This window comes from Fulmarus glacialis, unplaced genomic scaffold, assembly GCF_000690835.1.
Source record: "Fulmarus glacialis isolate BGI_N327 unplaced genomic scaffold, ASM69083v1 scaffold12685, whole genome shotgun sequence".
Taxonomy (NCBI): Eukaryota; Metazoa; Chordata; class Aves; order Procellariiformes; family Procellariidae; genus Fulmarus; species Fulmarus glacialis.
In genome coordinates this window covers 1-22254 of record NW_009211215.1, presented here as the reverse complement: position 1 = coordinate 22254, position 22254 = coordinate 1, and the positions used below count along the sequence as shown (strand labels likewise).

The following is a 22254-nucleotide window of genomic DNA, read 5'->3' as shown; positions in this document are numbered from 1 at the left end:
TAAAAGTTAAAAAAGTAATAAATGTGCTTCCAAAAGAGTCACTGCCCGTTTACCTCTAGGCTGCCTCTGTCTCCCTACTGTTAGCACACAGCCCGTTCCACTGGATTAGGAACAAGAGCACATAATATACCACAATTTAAACAGCTCCTAAAAGGTCTGTAAAAACCTCTTGTTCTAGTCTAAATACCTGCCATGGCTGCGTGGGAGGGAACAGCAGGGTCACTTCAGACAACAGCCACTTCAAAGCAGCACAAGAGCTCTGATGTCCTGCAAAACGAGACTCAAAGCTAGAAGGAACCTATCAGGTCATGTACAGTAGTGCATCCTCCCAGCTGCCGCAGGGATGTTTCCTACAATAAAGGTGGATGTATTTTGTCTAATTAAATATTGGAAAATGACAAAGGAGAAAGCGTCTCTGGCAGTGGGAAGCTGTGCTCTGCGTAAACGTGACACTGCTGCAGAGGGAAATGCTGAACATCAACTGACACTGAGCAGCAAGTCCAGTTTCTAAATTTAGGATCAGTTCACATACAACACCTGAGATAATTAACCCAGGGTTGTGCTCTCAGCCTCTGCCACTGATCTGTGGTGTGTTTGTCCTGTATTTCTCACCGCAGTGACTCAGAAAACCAACCGTGCTGTGCTGCTGAACGACATACAACACCTGAGATAATTAACCCAGGGTTGTGCTCTCAGCCTCTGCCACTGATCTGTGGTGTGTTTGTCCTGTATTTCTCACCGCAGTGACTCAAAACCAACCGTGCTGTGCCGCTGAACGATGGGCAGCACACACAGCATGTCTGCAGTGAGGACTACATTTCTTGCAGCAAACGTTTCCGCACAGGAATCAGTTGCTTCTCCCCTCTTGGTCCCAAATAATTTTTCACACACGATTTGCCTCAAACTTAGGCAATTCCTCATTTTTTTGATCTCAGTGAATTCCCACATTTTCTTCATATTAGGCAGAACATCAAGAATAGATAAAGATTCTCCTAATACATTGTGTATTTAGTATGTATGTGTGTGAAACTACTTACACATATATACATATTCAATCACATCACAGTAGTGATTTGGTTCCATATTTGCAGCCAAGGAAAGCCAGCAAGATTCCACAGCTAACTAGTGGGTAAAATCCAGGTCAGCCTGACACAACTGATAAAGATGAGAAACAAGATTATTGCTTTTGTTTATAGTAGAAGATCCCATGTTACTGTTGCAAAAAACCTGTATCATATGGACTAGTGATTTTTTTCAAGTAATAGCGAGATCTTTGTCAAGTAACAGCAAGATCCTTTTCTCAGAAGTTCTACACACAACAGTAGAATGCTTGAAGAACTTGAAAATTCAAGGTGACACACCAGACACCAGAGCTTGGCCATTTAAAGCACACAGGCATCTCTGCCGAATGCGTTACAGGAAAGCAAAAAGAATGACATGGACAATGAATACTGAGAGAAAAGTAGTCTGGATTATATCACAGCTAAATTTCACCCCAAGAAACTTAGGTGTGCTTCCCCAAATAGCTAGGAGCTGTGTCCTAAAGAACAAAGTGTGGCTGGCTGCATCAGTCTGGTGGTCACCTTACAGAATTTGTAGCACACTTGCTAACTTATTTTAGCAAATGGAAAGAATTAAAAAGAAAAACAGTGTTGATTTCAACATTCAGGACTCACACAAGAATTTGTTTCTGCAGCTAGATAGTCCCCCTCCTCACCTTCTTCAGAGAATCACATTCATATTGCAGGCTTAGTTCAGGCACTTTTTATAAAATGTTCATCTGGAGTAAAAAAGTCTGCAAAAGTTATTTCTGCATAATTTAAAAGTAGCATTTCAGTCCCATTAGAGTTTGATAGTTAGGTCCCACCACATGATTATGGTTCCTGTTACCCCTAATGATTTGACTGCTGCCATGAGACATTTTGAGGCTACTGTATAGCTGTAGTTAAGGTTTCTTCATAAACAAAAATATTTTCCTACCTATTAAAAAAGAAAAAAATATACTAAATGCTTTATACAGACAGAATCTGCTACTATGGAAATAAATAACATGGAGTGGAAAAACAGTGTCTTAGCTCTAGGATGCTAAGCCATGGAATGTCACATTCACATTTTCTGGAGACTAGCTGCTAGTTGGCAGGAGTATCTCAATGTCTTTGCCATTTGACACTACAGTATTGTTAGAGCAGCTACTTGCCACGTCCATGGGGGCACCCAGAGAGGATGCCTGGGAAGAGGTTTTGGTTAGTGGAGTAGGAGCAGCAGGTGACTGAGCGAGGCCGGGTTTCTTTGGAGGAATGGGTGGAGGGTTCCCTCTTTCTGCTCTAGGAATGGTTGGTGACTTAATTCCAGGAGACAACGGGCTTAGTGGACTGGAAACCTTGCCAGGGCTTGGAGAGTGACCAGATTCGTTTTTGGGGCTCACAGCATTTGCCAGATTTCGATAGTCCGTGCCAAAAGGTGAGCTGTTCGGGGAGACAGGTTTAATAGGTCCCTGCTGGCTGGTAAATCTGGAAAGGACCTGAGTGACTGTATTGCGGGCCAACTGCTTGGCGGCAGAGTTATCTGCTAGAGTAGGAGACAAATCCCGTGATGGTGGGCTCTGCAGACCACTTGACTGATGGTCCTGTTCAGCTTGAGACTGAAACTTGTGCCGAGCTGCATGGAAACGTTGATTGATCCCCACCTGGTAGGATGACTGGTAACCAGGGTTGCTTGCTGAAGCTCCCACTAAGCGTTTAGTCAGAACTGGTGAGGAGCAGGGAGAAGGTGTTAGAGAGGAGGCAGCTGTGCTGCTGGGAGACAGAGAGACCGCACTAGAAGGGAGCTGGGACATCAGATGCACCGGTGACTCTGTTCTTACAGGAGAACTTCCATTCTCAACTGTGTTTTCTGAGGCTGCACCACCAGATTTCTCCTTTTGAGCCTGGTTCTCTGCTGCATTTGTCTGCAGTAGCTCACTACTCATCTGCATGTCTGTATCACAATGACCATTGGATTTTGCATAGGAATGAGTAGGTGTAGTAGGGCTGGGAAATACGGTGTGTACAGCTTTGCTTGTGCTGGCAGGATTTGCTCGGTCTGCCTGCAGACACTCTGTCTGGCAAGGCACAGACTTCACGGTGGGACTGTCAGTTGCAACACCTCTGGACATCACTGAGAGGCTTGGCTGCAAAGGCTCGGCAGGAGTGTGCTCCTGGCAAGAAGCCTCCAGCTCTTTCAGGGCTTTCTTCAGACATTCCACCTCTTCTTTGAGTGCTTTTGTACGGTTTTCTTCTCTGTTCAGCTTAGCTTTCAGCTGTTCTCTTTCAATGTCAAACTCCGAGAGCTGCTTTTCTACTTGTGCTTCCATCTGTAAACCCCGCTTCCTCTTGGACGCCAGCTCCTCTTCCAGCTTACTCACCTTACTCTTCTCTTTTTCCAATTTCAAGCTCAGTTCTGCTGTCTTCTGCCCCTCTTCAGCTGCTTTGGCTGTGGCTTTCTTGCACTCCACTACAAGCATGGAAGACAGTTGCTTGTGGCGTGCCCTTTCCTCCTCCAACTGGCTTGACAGCTTCTTCTGTTCTTTTTCAAACTTTTTCACTTGGGATTTTTCAAACTCCAACTGGAAGATAAGAACAAGAAAGACTGCAAGGGAACTACAAAACCTCCTGAAAGTAAATGAAGTATAATGCCACAAAAGGGAAAGTGGTTACTATGCATCTTGGAGAAATTACACAGTAAAAGATGGCAACGGCTAAGAAAGAGGTTCTTGCCCCAGGTATCTGCCAGACAGTCTTGTATGACTCAAGTTGCACAGATTAAGAATTATTACTTACTAGTAGTTTTATCATGTATGAAATTCAATTGACCTTTAGTGAGATATACACCCAGTCTGCCATGCATTGACTGAAGAGGCGATCTGGAGCAAAGCTGCCTTCCACCTCATTTACTACTCGGTCAGTTTGCCTTTTAAAGGCATTTAGACTTTAAAATGCTGACGTGTTATATATGTTTAATAAAGTCTACAGTGCTTGAATAACAGAAAACAGTAGCTTAAATATTTATTATCATCTCTGAGTAACCCCCCCAGGAAATCTTTCATGACTTATTCTGAATTTGGAATACTAGAGAGCCCTATCATTTGTAAGTGCAGCCCTGTTCTTGAGAACTTTCAGATTTCAGGCTGAAGTAAGATTTCAAAGCATTTGATTGCCTATTAATAGCTTTTAGCACTGCTCAGCTACCAAAACACCCTGAAAAATTAAGGTTGATTTTCATATCGAAATGATAAAAGCTAGGAGTGCCTTACAGAGGAGGGAGGTCCCTACTACTCTTTCAACACGAAGGTGCAATTAGACATCACTACCGAGTTCACCACCCAGGAGCCCGGGGTTTCCGTGGGTTGGGTAATTACCAGCTCCCAAAGCATACCTGCTGGGTGAGCCGCTCCCGCTCCTTCTCCAGCATGTAGGTGACATCATCCCCCTCCGCCGTGTCCTGGGCGTGCCGCTGTCTCTCTTCCTCCAGGTCCAGTATCACCTGCCAAACAAACATCGGTCACTTCAATGCCCAGGCACACTTACAAGCTGGCGTAACACAGGGAGAGATCAGCGCCTTCGCACACGGTCCAAAGCCGTGACAATGACACGGGAGGGCAACCACTGCAGACTCAGACATCCGAATCCAACTCAAAATCACATAAAAGCAGCTTCTGGACAAGTTACAGTACTACATTATTATTTGATATAATTGAGTCAGTTTGCGAAAGAAGTTAGGAAAACCTTCCACTGTATATGTCTTTACTTTACTATTTAATATCTAAATTGCATGCTTTTCCTCCGAAGTGCAGAATAGCCTTGAGAAATTCACGCTATCCGTCCTTGGTTGTATGGTGCCCTTGTCAGAACTTCCTGGCAGGATCACTAATATAAGCCCCAGCAGGAGCAGAGGCACTGCCCCAGAGAAGGTGCATCCAGGAGACACAGGGCACTAACAACTACAACAAGACGATCCTCGCTACTGTTTCAGCAGTAATTTGCATACAGGCTTCTCCCCCAGTTTCTTACAGGGGATTTGAGGACTGCAGTGCAAAGTTTATTTTAAAGAACATTGATTTGTTCTTCCACTTAAGAACAAGATGAGCTCTTGAAATGAAACTGCTTGCCATAAGGACCCAGTTAAGGAGCTCCTTCAGCTTTAATGCTGAATTACATGAATAACTGAAATTCTATTAACTCAACAAAAAAGCTGGAATACAAACTTCCCAAGAGACTCTGCTGTATCTCACCACCAAAACTCTAGGCTCTCCCAACACGTGGTCACCATGAATTTAGCAGCTCCTCGGTCTTCCTGAAATTTAAGCTTCCAAACAACGCTTAAATTTCTTTAAGTACACAAGGAACCTTTTTACAGAAGGAGACAGGAAGGATAGAATGAGAAAGTGAAAAATACCTGATTGTAAAAGCATGATTTAGCTAGATACTTGGCTGAAAAGTGAAACACACAGCCTTGCTGTTACTTCCAGTGACTTAGAAGACAAACCGAAAGCTGAAGATACCTCCAGCTGCCCACCCTAAGCATAGTGTCTGTGATGTAAAAGTCAAGCTGGCCGGTTGCTTATGTCATAGTAAGGTTTTTGCAACAGAAATGCTTCAGATTATTCACAGACTGAAAGGAACTTGCTCTATCTTAACCCCATCAAAACAGATTACGGGAAAATAAACTTTAACCCCTATGCTGATGAGCAATGAAACAGAGGGTTCGACTTCGAACCTTTTGATTAAAAACAGAACGCAACTACTTGTACTTGAGATCTTTGCCCATGATTTAGTAAGTTTTAATGAAAGCAAGAGTGACATACTTGAAAAAATACAAAATGGTGTTGGCCCAGGCACTAGTCAAACATACACCTAGATTGGACATGGTAAAAGATCGCTTCTAGACACCAGTGTAACGGCACCACCTCATAGTCTGCCACTGACGCAAGTAAAAGCAAAAATCCGAGCTATTTTTTAAGATGGAAAAGAAGTTTGTGAAGAGGTTATGATATAGTGCTGCAATGCAGGTGACTGCAGGCATGCTCCACAGAGCTCCTCCCAGTTGCAGATTCCAGTGATGTATTCTTGGGCAATTATTCTCTGCCCTGACTACATAGCAGGGACAAATACTTCAATCATTTTGACTTGTTTAAATTTACTGCAGGACAAAACAAACATGTAAACATGTTTTTTTAAGAGCTAACTAGTTACATAAAGAGAGTATGTTGTAGCAAGACTCCAAGAAGCAGAGTTCAGTGGACTCTTGCCTTCAGACTTGTGTGCAACTTTATGCTCCTCCAGTAAACTACAGTATGCCAGAGGAGCAAACCTCTGTGCAAGTACAGTTTGACATGTGGACCAAGCGCTTCATTGGTGTCAATATATGGTAAAGCTAAATATGAAGAATAACAGCTGCTTTATTAAAGAGGCCAAATAGCATGAAAAATAGTTTTGGTCATGCCATACTTTCTTAGGAAAGCACAAGGAGGTGCACTCCCATAAGCAGCTGGTACCAGCTCTTCAACGATCACTGAGAAGTCACAAGTAGAACAGTGATACGTCCGCTGAGAATTCAAACTTCCAGAAATCCTTTCTTACATTTTGGTAAGCCCTATACCTCCCAGCTGTGAATAAGCTAGTTCCTTCTTTGTGTGTCCTAACAAAAACATCTTGCACATATTTCAAATTTTGGAATTACAATTAATAAGCTTACCAGCTGCCTTTATTGAGTGTGAAGTTTAAACAAAGGTGCAAAGTCCTTTCAGTTACTAAAACTCAAGGCATTTAAGTGTTTTTGCTGAAGTTAAGGTATTATCAAAATGCAACTATTAACTTCTGCACCACTTATTTGAAGCAAAACTTACCTTTCTGTGCCTGCTTTCCGCAGCAGCTAGTTGGGATAACATTCTTTCCTGCATATTCTTGCAATGTTTCATCACCACTTTCAAAATAGATAACGGATTGGAGCATACTGGTTGCTTTTCACCATGATTTCCCTCTTTCAAGGTCTCAAAATCTCTCTGCAAAGCCATTAATGGATCACTGATGTTGTACTTCCCATAGCGTTCTTCAATGAACGTGTCTCTATGCTGGGCCTGCAATACAAAAACAAATTCACATTTCAATATACTTAAAATAGAAAACTAGCTAAAGAAGAAAGTAATTTATAGTAATCTGTAATATTCCTCTTCCCCAGTCTTCCACTTAGAGATAAAGGATCTTAACACAGTCTGATTCGTATCCTGTTATCTGCTATAAGAATAAGAGTATTCAGGCAAGGAAAAAACACAAGTGTGTCATGTTAAATGTCCTTGGTTAAGAGACAAGAAAGAGACAGTAATTCGTAAGACAAACCTTTTTTTTGCTGAACAGCAGCGCAGTCCACACCACCTGTGTGATCTCCAAAGCCCATCTGGACCTTGCCATTTCTGACGAGACCAGTAACAAGGGGACAAACACCATGTTTTTCACATACTAGATGCACATACTATTCCTCTAATGGCAGACTCTGATCAAGTTAAGACTATGAAAAGTTAAGTGTATGGTGAGGACAATAATCCTTCTATCACCAGAAGGGATTTTTAAACTGTTAACATTTAAGATTTCAGCTAGGCTCCCAGATAATAAAACCCCACATTAATACATTTAAAATGGGCAAAAGTTGATGGTCCCCTACTAATAAAGACAATAAAATCTAGAAGGATCAAATACTGCAAGCGAGCCCAGTTCTCGCAGGCTGAATCAGCACCGCACAGCTGGATGTCCCCCTGCCTCACAACTGCTCCTAGAAGCCACCTGCTCTCCAGGTAAGATACTTGAGTCTTGAAAAAATTTGCAAAAAACACTTGCACTTCCACAGCTGCAACACAAGCAAATACATACTATTCACAGGCACTCTGAAAAGTGTGTGGGGGGGCGGTTATATGAAGCATGTGCTCGATTAATTTCTCACTGTCCCTCCAATTGAACAATGTCTTTTAACCAGGTGGCCCCAAACAAACTAGAAACAAAGGAAAGTCTTGCTTAAGAACACAGCATCTCCACAATATATTCAGTCTACTAACATCCTCATACCACAGCTACTTGTATCTATGTCCATGACTTACATTCCACAACCGTGCGAAAGGAAAGAAGGTAAGTATCAATTCTTGCTCAACAAAAGATTTAATCATTTACTGTTGTTCCAGTGAAGAGCAGTTGTGTGGTTGCCTTGATTATGTCACCATCAAAGAATTTCCATGTTGAGCAATTAAAGAGTTTTATTCTCGCAATAGCCTATAAATCCGTAAATTGTTAATAAAATCCTTAATATTCTCATCCAGACTAAACAAAGTTTAGTTGCTCAAGAAGCAAGATAGGAATGATTAGTTTTCTTTTGGTGACATGTAAGAATTAAAGAAACTCACATGTACTAGGCTTTACATTTACAACGTTTAAAATTGGCCATTGCAGCTGGAAATCTGTTTGTTAGGATACCAATAGCCTCATCCTACTGAATGACTACTATGAAGTTTTAAAAAACAAAAGAGAATTTCATAGACACACAGATATTGAAATATTACCTACACGTTTACCACCATGATAAGAAACCACATGAAAACAGATATCCATGCAACAAAAGACATAAGAGGGAAAACAGACCTAGATTCAAAAGAGCCCTCAGAGCTGACTTATCTTGGCTCCAAGAAATTTAAATCACTGATTTCAATGATTGAGATGGTTACGGGCCAAATGCTATGCATTTGTGAAAAACCTGTGACGGTGTTCCATTCCCGTGTGTCTCACTGACAGCACAATCCCATGCACGGCAAAGCCGATGCGCCCTGCCAAGAAAGAATACCTTCCAAATATGAGGTTTAAATTTGCTTCTTCTTGATTCATTATAGTCATGGTAACCAGTCCTTACGAGATAATTCTTACTTTTACTTTTCTAGAGCATATAAATGATAGTGTACTACCCTGCATAGTTCTTAGTGAGGCTATAGAGAAAGATGGGGGCTTTCCTCTGCACCAGTTACCTACAACACATTTCTCTGAAATGCAAGAGCCCCAGTACCTTTAACCAAAGTGTGCTATCACCTTTAAAGTAGTTTAATTTAAAGCGTGCTTTAGCATGTTTAACTAGCAAGGCACTGTGTGACCAACAAAGTTATCATACTAGCTGCACTTTTCTTGACAGAGCACACGCATGACGTGTTTGCCTTGAGAGACTGCTCCAAACAAATGCTGCCTGCACGCTGCCAGGTGTGCTTCAGCTTTCCATGTATGCATTGCTCACGTCTGGGCATCCTTCTGAGCATAAATGGAAAGTAAGCCCTTCCAAATCAAACACAGTAGCTTTTCAGAGTTGGCGAAGGGCTCTTAGCACAAGCTCCACAAAGCCCCGACTCTGCCGATGCTGTGAAACGGCATTCAGCTGTCGCAGGGTGGAACACAAGCTGCCTGCCTGGAATACAGAGGGAAACTGCAGCAGCCTCGCCACGCGCTTCTTCAGAAACCCTTTCAGCTAACAAGAATGGCAAACTATCAATGGCTAACTGTTACCCATTTCTTATGGGACTGCTTAAGGACATCTTTTAGATAGGAAAGACTGAGTCTGACTAAAATGAAAAGACAACTTAGAAGCCAGTATTTATCGGAATGGTTGTTTTCTGACGTCCCAGTAAACTGTATCGAAAATGCAAACACTTCCCTCAAGCATACAAGAGCAACAGTGATGCTCTAGACTCCACCCCACACACCAGTTGGTACAGATATACTGAAACAGAAAAGCAAACTGCTGTAACTAAGCTTTATAGGTCAGAGGACTGATAAACAATAAAGCTTCGCTTTACTCAAATAGCTGATGAGATTTTCTGGTCCTGCCTATATTCTAAGATGCGACCATGTGATTAGCACAAAAAAATTAATAAAAGTAAATCTCTGCTCTCAAAGGGAGAAGTGTATGCATTACCTTGACAAGAGGCATAAAAAACCCAAAACAAAATACTTTTCCTTCCATATCTCCTCAACGACCAAATTCAATTAGGGACATTTGTCCTAGGATACGGGTTTGGAGTTGTATTTTAACCCTTGCAGTAAACAAATACAGAGGAACAGCTCACACTCACAAATACCCCTCCCTCTTTATCAGTAATATCCACCAGGAACAGTGGATACCTTTGATCAGAGCTTAAGATATTGTTCTAACTTTACATTTAAAAAAAAAAGAAGAGGAAGGAAAAGATCAGCCCTGGAAATGGGAGGGCGGCCCTGGGTAATGAGCTGCCCCTGGTTTAATGAATCACCGGAAAAACTGCAGGCTTTTTTTTTTTTGAGGGGCAGGGAATCTTCAGTTATTCTGAAGCATTTATAAAAGTGACTCAACCAAACCTCACTGCAAGTGTGCAGGGAATTTCTAAGTGACTCAAGCATTAAAAAGTCTGTAAATACAAATTGGGATATTCATCCAGCTGGCCTAACTGTTTTGAAAGATGAGCTGCTCTTCCCTTAAACCCAAGCCACCCCGGTGCCGGTCACTCTACAGCCACACAGAAACACGAGGGAAACCCGTCAGAAGGGCACCAGTGCTTTAACAGCATAAGGAAATGGGGCAACATTTGAAAAGTTTACTTCTGGGCAAGTTCTTTCTAATAAAAGCTTAAAGAACTGGGATTAAGGTCACACCCACTACCTATAACCTCTGATTTCTTGCAAGAACTGAAGGTGTAACAAAAGCCGTGTTTCTCCTCTGCTCCTGGCAGCGTTGGGCTCCAAACTCTGTTGGATTTAGTGGGGTGGTTTATTTCCCATCGGGGGAAGAACAAGAAGTTCTTCCTTGCTACTTTGAACTAGCATGACAAACAGATGAGACTATCATAACATTAATAGCTTTCTGAAGTCCAGCTATTCTTCTTCAGTAGCCAACAGAGCATAAACATTTAATTAAAGTTGTCTAGACTAGGAAAAGTCTTAAACAGGTCATCCTACACCAACCACATCTAGTTTACAAAAACAACTCCAGTGCTTTGGCATTTGGGCCACCATGCACTTGGAAATGCAAATACGGATTTTCAAGCTGCTGCCCATGACACCTCTGTGCTACAGGTCCTGCTGAGCAGTCACCTCTGTCGCTAAAATAATCGGGACAGCCTTTCTAAAATTAAGTCACAGTGCAATGATCTACACAGGTTATTTCATACAGGTACCGAACTGTCACATACATGAGTGACTCCTCCCATGGCTTATGCTCCTCACTGAGGCAACTCTTCAGCTCAACTTCTTCTACTAACGCTGGAGGTCCTGTATAACCATCTCTAACAATTTTGATTTTGTCCTGTCTGAACTGGAATTCAGTCTTAAATATAGGTTTTGTTCAACTTTTAAAACAGAAGCAACATCATGATGAAGGAGAAATATTCTATTAATGAGCGCAAAAAATCAACTCAGATCTCAGATCGCAGCATCAACTTATTCAAACATATAAATCCACAGGAAATCAAGCTTCAATAATAAGGAAATAAAGTTACAAAAAGCATTGTTAACTTAGGAGTGGAAAATTTAATCTGAAAAACCAGAGATGACACACATGCTTCCAACAACATCGATTGCACTTTGAAAGAAGATGCAATCTTCTGCGATTAGATAATTCTCTAATTTAGTATCTCCACCTGTATCATCTCAAATATGCAGACTTACGAATTTCCTATCAAAGCACTCAAACTCCAAAAGCAATTAAATGGACTATTTGGTGATTTTGAAGACTATTAAATTGCCCTCCCCCAACAGGAAAAAAGATAACATTTAAGCTTGGGCTGCTCTTGAAAAAAGGAAGCAGCTACGCACGTTAACTATTAAAAATAAAACTCCTGACAATCAGAAGAATTAGGCATACGCAGAGAGGGTACCACCTTAAACTGGCTGGCTTTTAGCTCAAGTTAGGGTAATTGACCACTGCTAGTCTGTTTGAAAAGAGATAATTCTGATTTTATTGAGCAGAAACAGTATCTGACACAACTGAAGAGATGTTTCCTGTGCAGGCAGGCAAAGCAAAGGCTTCACTTTGTTAGGGAAAAGCTACTGTTTCCTCTTGGGATTTCTAGACTGTTTTGGGATGAATGTTTCCCATAATTGATGTGTGTAATTTTTTTTTTTTATAAAAGATTTCCTTTTTCTGAAACCTTGTTTATGAGACAGTATTTTCTCTCTGCCTTCAATAATCTTTAGAACTTGCTTTACTGGAACATCAAATGGGGAATTTCCAAGACATGTTTCAAGTATTTTTTTGGACACAAAGTAGAATACTACTCTTGCCTGTAATTTTAGAGTTTAGGTTTTAACCCTCGGCACAACACAAACACACTGTTAATTAACCGTAGTTACTGCGTATGCAGTTCTCCAGTAATAATTTGCACAGAAGTTCCTCCTTTATGTTGCAGAGAGTGGTATAATCTTTAAATAGCTTCTTACTGCCTTGAACTTCCTTATTAGCTTCTCTCCCCAGAGACAGATATTGGGAATAAAGACAAGCTGAGGTCACAGCAATCGCTGATGGAGAGAAGGGAAATGGGGGTGGGGACCACTTGCTTTGCACAAAAATAAATGTCAAAATGCTGGAGTGGGATTCCGAGTCTTACTTTAGCTCCAGCTCTGAAGCAATGCCTAGCAGAGATCCACGCAGCAGAAATTATATTGCTCAAATACAGTATCTGTCTTAATTGCCATCATTATATCAAGTGAACAAACCAGATAAACGAGAGCTACCCAGATTTGCCCACATAAAACCTGTTATCAGCTTTGAAAAATGTAAGAAATTTTCTTGGGAAATGTCAAGCAGCACAAAACTGCAACTTCTTTCCCTGGGAACTTTTGGTCTGTAGCACAGACGGTACAAATCCCGTATGAGTTTGGCCACGCACAGCTCCCAGCATACTTGTGACGATGGCCCAGGGACTGTACCGTGCTCACGAACTGCACTTTGGTCACCGTTAAAACAGGGAGCCTGATGACACCCGGACGGCTGACATTCAGAGCTGGAGCCATTCCAGCGTGGAAGCCATTCCCACACCTCATTCAGGACCTATCTGCATACTGAGAAGGTAGAGAGAATCAGTCTTTCAAAAGATACTGGCACACAGTGCTGCTTCAAGCAAGAAATAAACAAAAAGTTCCCCAAACTTGCAAGAAAAGCTGTAAGAAAAGCCTGCATTCCAGCAGGACAGCGCCCATGGGAACCCTGCTAGATCTAAGCTGCTTTATAAGCAATGCAAAAGCCCATTTTGCCCCATCTGTGAAAGATTTACTAGCATCTGCAGTAAGGTTTTATATTACTGAAGTTTTCTTTTATTTGAACAAGGGGTAGACTTTTAGGTTTTGAAACTGCACTGTAAACTTAATTTCTAAATCCACTGACAAACGAACACTTAATTTTGCAGTGCATTAATACTGCTTTATAGAGTGAACCACTGAATTCAGAAGCAAAGCAATGAATACCAGCTCCCAGTCATTAACACAAAATAGATAGTTTCTATTCCAGTGTAAATTGCCTACGGCCTTATTAACATAAAAGAATAAGCCAAAAAGCTGTTTCCTGTTTTCTAAAAGTAAACAGAAGTTCATTTCTAATGTATGGAAAATCCTCATTTAAAGAGCAGGGGGCAGGGAACAAAGTGCTCTAACATAGCGATAGAGACCTATTTAAATACTGAATTGTTTCCAATCATGGTGTGCTATTTTAGAAGACTAACCTGTGGTTCACGCATGCAATCCTTTCTACACAGCAATAAGGACCAAGAATCCAGCCCTTAGTGTTATGCAACCCTCTGACAGCATCTGTTTGTTTGGATGATTTAAATACTATTATAACTACAGGAAAAGGAGCACAATAAGAAGTGAGACTTAAAGTCTGTTCTGAGGAGAACATTGAGATTTATGTAGTAGACAGAAAGCTACTTTCAGGAAAAAAAAAAGTTTTTTTTCAAAAACGCTTTAAAATAGAGGAAGCAAACTGAAGCACTGAAAAGAGTATTTTGAATACAGTAGATTTGTTCACTTAATCCTTTTACTAGTGTCTTGTGTTTGAATCGAAGTGACATTGCAATTTGAAATGGACGTCTAAAGTCAAGACCAGGTTCAATGCAAATGCACAGGGAGAGATGATGGTCCCTATCACAAACGCTCACCACTCAATTAAAAACAATACACAAGAAAAAAGTAAACCACAGGAAAAAAAAAACCAAACAGTGAAAGGAGAGAAGTCAGCAAGGGCAAGTCATAATATGGTAAAGGTATCGATTAGAGGTGACCTAACAACTGCTCTTTATAATATGAATGTGAGCACCAGACAAACAAACCTGGGAGTTAAACCCCTTCCCCCAGCATGCAGAGGAGGGATGCTGGCTCCAGGCAGGGTGCAAAGAGACACCCAGGGACAACCCAGTAGTGCGGAAGAAAGGGCGAAGATTTGGGGAGGGGAGGTGAAGAAAAGGGAGGAAAATGAAGGAGCAAATTAAGCAAGCAGTCTCTGGAAAGCCAGGCTCAGCAGCTTGATTTTGACACAGAGAAACAGGGCCAGTGGCAGCCAACAAGTGCCTGATAGCATGAGGGAGGAGAAAACTATTTTAGGCTTTGTCATCTGCATGCGTGGATTCTCTCTGCTAAATGCCAGATGCTAAATGCTCTTCTCTAAGCATGCACGAATATCAATTATTGCAAACTGTACTATAATCAAATTACAAGTTTACAAATTAAGGTACTCTCTTTCTCTGCAAATGCTTGTTCTTTCCTATAATGTACCAAAGGATCTACCTCAAAACATCTAGAGAGTTCAGAAACATTTAAATCTGAATTAGGAGTCAAATCAGCTCATGGGGGAAATGCATTTGTCTTACTATATGGGAAGTAAATACGCAGATAAACCTCTGATTTTTAACCACTGACATCTATGTGTCTAATGTAACTGGTGGAGAAAAACACCACCATTGTTTAAGATCATGCAATCCTCCAACAAAGTTCAGGTTCCAGTCCGCCTCTTTCCAACATACACATCCACTTAACATAAAACTATCACGCCTCCAAAGAAATCTGATGGCAGAGGCAGAATGCACCGTTCGTAACACTGGGGGAACAGAGAGACAGCTGCGGGCCCACAGCCAGATGATTGTGCACAGAACAACCAACGCTTCCACCAGCCCGGCATGTTTCGACCCCTCTCAGTGCAAGTTAACACTCAATCTACCCCACGCATGCAAGTCAAACTAAATGCTCTCAGAGTTTCAAGCTTTCATTCGGTCTTAGAAGGCTTTTCTTCAGGGCAGCATTTTTATATGTATCAAAACATGAGTAAACAGATTAGCAAGGTGGGTTTTCCTTTAATTACAGTCACACACAATAAAACTATTTCAGCTGGTGAAGCACTCTAAAGCTGTTACCACAGTTACTATCAGTAAACAAAAAGAAAAGCACAGTAAGGCCAGAATTTCTCTAGTTGTATATTCCAAATAAATGGACAAAGCAAAGCTGGGAGTTTTCTGCTTCCGAAACTCTGTCCAGCCACCAGATTAAGTAGTTCATGACTTTTTTTCCTTTCACGTATCGAAAGGGCAACGCAGCCTTCCGCCAGCAGGAAGCCGGACTTGAGCTGCGGCGTTACTGAACACGGCTTTTGGACCCGAGTAACAGCACAGCTGGAGACCTCCAGCATCTCACCATTTGCTGCAGGCACGGCCAGTTTTGGAGGGGTTTCGTTGTCCCGTGAGGTCGCGCTCAGGAGGCAGGGCGGCGGGCAGCAAGAGCCAGCTCCAGTTCGAAGCTTTTGCCGCCCTTTTCCTACTACCTTCAGCTTTCCTCGCATTCTTGAGACGAAACATTACAGCATATCCCTTACAGAAGGGGGGGAAAAAGCACTAACCTTTTATTAGCTTGGTATTTTATACTACATAATTATCAAGTATAGGTTACAATTTCATTTAATTTCTTCCCAGTCATAAGTACTTGACAAATTATGTCAAAGGGTATTCTGACTATATTAATCTCCTCATGCAAGAGGGAACTGCAGGTTAAATTTCAACAGAAAAGATAATTGCTTTCTGCTATTGGAAGGTACATGTTAAACAGCCTTTGGAACAGAGCTGCTACATTCCTGCCCATCGGTCCCTCTGTGCTCCCTTACACACATTTCACACTGCGATATTAAAGTGATGCTTGTTTTGGTAACACATTCTGACCACACAGAATTAGAAGACTGATCCCAGGACAGAGGAGAAATTTGCAAATCTGTTCCAAGAGAGAAGCCAGGCCTTCCACCCAATCAATAGTTTTGAGATTGTCTAAACGCAAAAACAATTAACAATAAACACATAAGTGTCCCGACTGTTTTGGAGGAGGATCTCCCTCCATCCCCCCAAAAGGTGTTTGTATTTGGAATCAAGCTACAGAAGTTTTTGCTGGAAAACCAAGTCCCCACAAGTCTCAGGCCTGCAAGCTGCCATTCCTCTTTTGAAACAGCTGAAAGTTTAAACATTGTGAGCAGTGACAGGTCATCTTGAAAAAGCCTTTAATATTCAACACTGTCACAACTTATTTCTTCAAAAATTGACCCTTTCCATAATTTATACCACTATTTTTTTTCCACCTTACTGAGGCTGAGTGTCAACTAAGCATCCTTCAAAAAGCAGCAGTATTACACATGGACTACACATTTTTTAAGTATTTTCTAGGCTCAACATTAACACACCAAACTGGCCACAGAGTACCATAGCCCATGCTACCTGAAAAAGGGAAGCAGAAGCACAGAGCTAACACCACATACGCTAACACCACTTCGGCCACAGTTTTCCTGCAGCACAAGCTATCCCTGCAAGAAGAGGTTCCACTTGCTCCAGCACCACCCCCTGCCTTGTCCCATCACAAGTGCTCACACAACCATGACACCAGCTGCACCGACATGGGTTGAAACTAACTTTTTTGATGGGTTAGTTTTAACTGCTATCTACTTCACTGGAAGGTTACACCAATGCTTAAGTAGCTGAGCACACAGGTCTGCTGCTCTCAGCAGCAGTGCCAGCTTTTATTGGCTTAGTACAATACAAAGCCACGGATTCTTTTTTCTTAGTGTGACGTTATTCTCGCTAAAAGACTAATCTGTGATCCCTCCTGGCGAGAAAAGTTTCTGCTTTAAGAAACCCTCTGTACTAAAGGAGAACAAAACCAACAAAGGAAGTCTGATAGACCTTTTACATTTCTCACGATAGCAGAAATACTCGGTTCTTTATCAGAAAGGATGAAAGCACGTGCATAACACTATTTCAACACTGAAATGCTTCTTGCAGCCAGCTTTCAATAAAGAATTCCAAGACACACAATGATATACAGCATTTATTATCTAATACTAGTGATATTAAGATGGGATTCTGAACCAGTATTAAATCTTTTCCTCTGAACTTCACCTTGGATGCAAGCGCTCTGCAGAACTTATAATAGTACTGTTGTCATTTTTGTCTCTTATCGTGGTACTTACAACATACCTTTAAGGCTTCTATGACAAGATCTCTTGCTTCTAATTCTCCCTCAAGGATGCTAAACAGCGTCAGTAGTTCTGGTTTGCTGAGTTTTTCCAGATTCATCCTGAAAACCTGAAAAATGGAACATAGTTTACCAGGTATTTCTTTGTACATTAAAATCAGCATTCTAAGCTGTGACATATAATCTCCATTTAACTTCAGCTTCCAGTTTTTTGGACTGCAAATTGCCCGGGGGGGAGAAAGGGGAGAACACACAAGGCAAACATTTTCTCTTTAACTTCCAAGACCAGCTGTAGAAGATGCATTTTTCACCTTTTCCCAAGGGGTCATGAACATATGCAGACCCAGATGGTGTAGGCAGAATGTACGGGCTAACATGACAATATAATATTCACCAAGTAGCCGCCAAAGTTAACAGGAGAGGGAAAACATGGATATTTAAAAGCCATACTACTGTAAATTACACATCTGGATCATGCAGCTGCAAACGTGACTGAAACGAGCCTGAAGAGCTGTGATGAATGCAGTCCAAACGGGCCACCTACACAAACTTAATGGTAAAGTTAACATTTCAGTGCTACGATATGTTTCCTAGGAATGCCATTATGCATTACTAATGGAACAGGCCCAAACCACTTTACAAAAATCAATGCCACAAAAAACACACATTTAATTACTATTCTTTCAAACTGTTTCAATATCACCATCATTTATTAAATATAATTTTACTGCTCACATAAGAACAAAGATCCATCATCTGAACTGCATATACAAAAAGCTTTTTTTCCCCAGCATCTTTGCCGATACACTTAACACTGCCTAGTAATAAGCTTTTTTTTTATTACATTGTTTTGTTAACAACGTCAATCATTTCACAGACTAAATCCTTGCCTCTGATGCAAATATACCTGTTGATGATATAGTTGTGTGCTTTGCGCAACAATCACATATACTTTTCTGAGTCCAAGTCACATCCATCTTTTGCCACTCCTTCTATCAATCAGAAAATGCTACAGCATAAAGCAGCTACTCCACGTCATTGGCAAGTGATAAAGGGTTAACTTAACCTTTACTAGAGAAACCTATCCAGCTAAAACATTCAGCTGAACTCTAATTTTTCTGAAGTCACTGCTACTTTACAACTGATTTGCATAACTGTGCCTTGAAGAATTATGCACAAATGCAAGTTCTGTCTTGTTTATGCCAAAGCAGTTTTCCAGTTGCTGGGAACAGAAGGTTCTGCTTACAGAGAGGAGTAGGTAGCCTTCATACAGCAAGAGAAATCAGAAATCTACTTTGTGCCCCCTTTGCTAAGCGGGCACGTTTCTCATCATGCAGTCACGTCCTTGCTTCACGCAGCGTTTTACATGCAAGTCCACAATGCAGCAACTTTTCTGGCCAGCCCTACCATCGGCATGGGCAAGGAAACTTCAGTGGGCATGACCGTGACTGTCCGGGCTATTGGGGCTGTTCCAAAACCAACTTAACTGGACACCATGGATCTGTCAGCATTGCGTGTATGTTCCCTGTTGCAGATCCATTAATATATGTTCAAGAGGAAAACACACGAGTGGAGTGTGTGGTAAATCTGTTCATAGCTGTCAGCTTCAAAAAAAAGCCTGATCAAGACTTGACACAAAAGCGTAATTTAAGAAACTCACTATATTGACTCAAATCGCATATCAGCAGGCCAGGGCAGTGTTGGTCACTGTTCAGCAAGTGCTACAGTTTCAGATCAGCCGACCGACCTTCACAGAGAGCTGTCCAGGACGTGAACCTGACCATCTCCCTCAGCTTCAGCTACATCTGCTGATGGTTCTGTCACCACCGGGAGCCTGGCTAGCTGAGATCGCATGGAAGAGTGTGACTTACAACTTGTTCATCTTACATAAAAACGGAGAAAGTGCAATAGAAGCAGCAAATTAATGTTACACATAAATAAGTAGCCATACAGGGTGAGAAAAGAGGGGACCTGTTTTTAGCCTTAAACATTTACCATGCTGATTGTTGGTACTTAAGTCTGAGCTGCATCACTTCCCTGGGCAGGTTTTAAATCTGGAACATCTGAACGTCTGCTCAGGAGATGCATGGCTTAATTTCAAAACCATCTCAGTCCTTGCTCAGACTAAATTCCCAGGTGCTAAGACAAAACAGTACTGATGGGAAATAGCAACAACTTTTTTTGCCAGATACTCATCAAGTTATATTAGTTTTGTGGCATTATAAGCCAGAACTAAAAAGGAGAAGTTTCCTTTGAGATCTTAGAATAAAGCATGTCACCTAACTCTGTTACCCCAGGACAGTAAATTTTGGACATGGACTTTCAATGTGACTGCATCTGTGCTTTCCTCTTAAAGAGATGACACAGGAACGTGCAGCTGCACCTCTCCATTAGCTACCAAACAGCACACTCTTAAAGCGAGGACAGCTACCAACTGCAGTTTGATATTTTAAAGCTATTAGTCTGGGCAGTAATCGTTTCTATTCTATATTCTAAATACTCCCATTGTGACTTGTACTTCACAGTGTTATAGAAATAAGCCATGCTATTCTTAACATGCCTCTATGGCTATAGTCTTTAATCAGCTTAATAACACAAACAAGCCCGGTCCTAAAATATATGGGTAAAAATACTTACAGAAATAAAGAGCAGGAGCCAGTTTGCACAGCAATCATTTATACAACAACAGGTAACATTAAAGATACGTAAGTGGTACAGCCCTAGCTTCCTTGTGTGCAATCTGCTGCTACAGAAGACCTTTAACTGCTCTGTTTGCACAGGTTATGCCATGCTGCTGAGGCGACAGACTGGGAGCAGATGCTACAAATAAAGTCACTGCTCTAAAAAAACCCACTAAACTGCAAGAATAAGTTGCACTTGTATTCTGCACTGATTTACAGGAACTTTCTAATGCATTAGAGCAGATACCCGTTACGCTGAATCTATAACAATCCCAAGTGCTCCCTTTTAGGGCCACTCAGTACTAGGGAGCTGAAAAATGGAAAAAAGCTCTATTCATTTTACGTTATTATTTTACATGAACAAGAAGCATCTGTGGATCAAAGAGCTAATAAGCACATATCTAAGCTCCTCCTCCCCTATCCAAATCCAAATCCCTTCCTGGCCCTCCAGCATCACAGGCTCCTGAGCTGACCTTTCCAAGACTGCTTTCTGGTTACAGGTCCCTGTGCACTCCCTCATCCCACTTTTTAATAAAAGATCACACCAACCCTATTCAATTACCCAGTTCTCTTTGCAAGTACTTTGCAAATGGTCCCATTCTGCCAAAGAGATCTGTACTCATCAGCTGGGGAACCTGACCCATTATTTCTAAGGCTTTATCCAAGAGGCAGAGTTTCACAGCATTAGAAACAATACCCAGGGCATATTAGCCCTTTACATTCAGTGAAATATCCTGACCAGTCCAATCACATAGATCACAAACCGCAAGGACCTCATTATTTAGTCTGATGGTATAAATATTTTCCCTGAATCTGAGATAGACCACCATTTTTGGACAATAAGCAAGAGTTCAGAGCATAAACAAAGATAATTACTTACTGCCCGCCTAAAGGTAAACTTCCTTTTAGCTATGCTATGGACCATTAAGGAGTCTCCTCAGCAGACCCATACCTACCCTTGAAAGAGATAAAACTCTTCTTTTGAAAGTTATTTCCCAGTATTTAACTGAAAATAAACATCAGGACCAGTTTAAGTGTACGTAAAATCATGCAAGCTAACAAACACGGGTAAGTTATCTTTGGCATGCGCCACTTCAGGAACAAAAGAGATAAGCTTCTGGACCGTGGCAGCTCCTCCGCGCACTGAATCACGCTACGATGATTATGAAACCATTGGAGGTTACATTTCGCTTGGGCTCACATACATATAAGCAGGAACCAAGTTAACCAACATCACCAGCGCAAAAGAACTTCAGCCACCGACTTCAGCGAAGGTTGGAGTCACTACGCAGCGGGCACTAACCAAAGCGCAGCTGGAGCACAGAGCCCAAGGCATAGGCAGGGGAGTTTGTCAAGTGGAAGCTTCAAGATACTCTGCAAGCACTTGGCTCCAAACTGTTCTACTTTTTTAAAAATATTGTGAAGAACGTAACTTGTTGTTCCTTTTTTTCTCTGAAGGAGGGTATTTCCTTTCCTAAGCCACGGTCACAGCTACGCCAATGCAACAATGCCTCAATGTCTATAATCCTGAATCAGCTTCATTTTTTTTTTCCTGTCCCTGAAGAGGAACTGACATTTTCCAGGAGGTTACATGGGCACAATTGCCTTTGTATGAGAACCTAAACGAGCAGTTTGAAAACTCTTGATAGACAAGTTTTTAAAAATGCTGCTGCATGTGTAGTGTGATGTTTGAGTTGTTAAAGTAATTATATGATACGTTTCTATAATAAAAAAGCTAACGTACACTTTATAATTGCGCACCCACAATGCTACCTGGCATTGCATCAGAACTGTAGAGAACTAGGTTAAAATGAGCAGTGTTTAAATCCCGCACCTCTGTATCTTAGAACCAAAAGGAGAAAGGACACCTACCCCGCAAAAGCCTCCTCACCCAGTTACTTCTTGAAGTACTACTTCGGGTGAAGCAAATACTTAAAATTCATGTTCAAAATACTGCTAAAGTCCGTGAACAACCACCGTGCGGCAACTGCAGCTCCTTGAAAGAAAACTAAAGTAATCACCTGGTTCCTCTAACCTTCGGGCTCCACAGTACC

General features: G+C 41.6%; 1 protein-coding gene across 1 annotated transcript; it reads right to left on the bottom strand.

Moving 5' to 3' along the window:
• Window positions 1-1749: 1749 nt before the first annotated feature.
• Window positions 1750-17626, bottom strand: CTTNBP2NL (CTTNBP2 N-terminal like). The gene is made up of 4 exons (XM_009577452.1): window positions 17522-17626; window positions 6884-7114; window positions 4414-4521; window positions 1750-3604 (listed from the first exon to the last, which is right to left on the bottom strand). Exons 1-4 carry the CDS (start codon window positions 17618-17620, stop codon window positions 2123-2125), a joined length of 1920 nt encoding a protein of 639 aa, XP_009575747.1. The 5' UTR covers window positions 17621-17626; the 3' UTR covers window positions 1750-2122.
• Between the last annotated feature and the right edge of the window lie 4628 nt (window positions 17627-22254).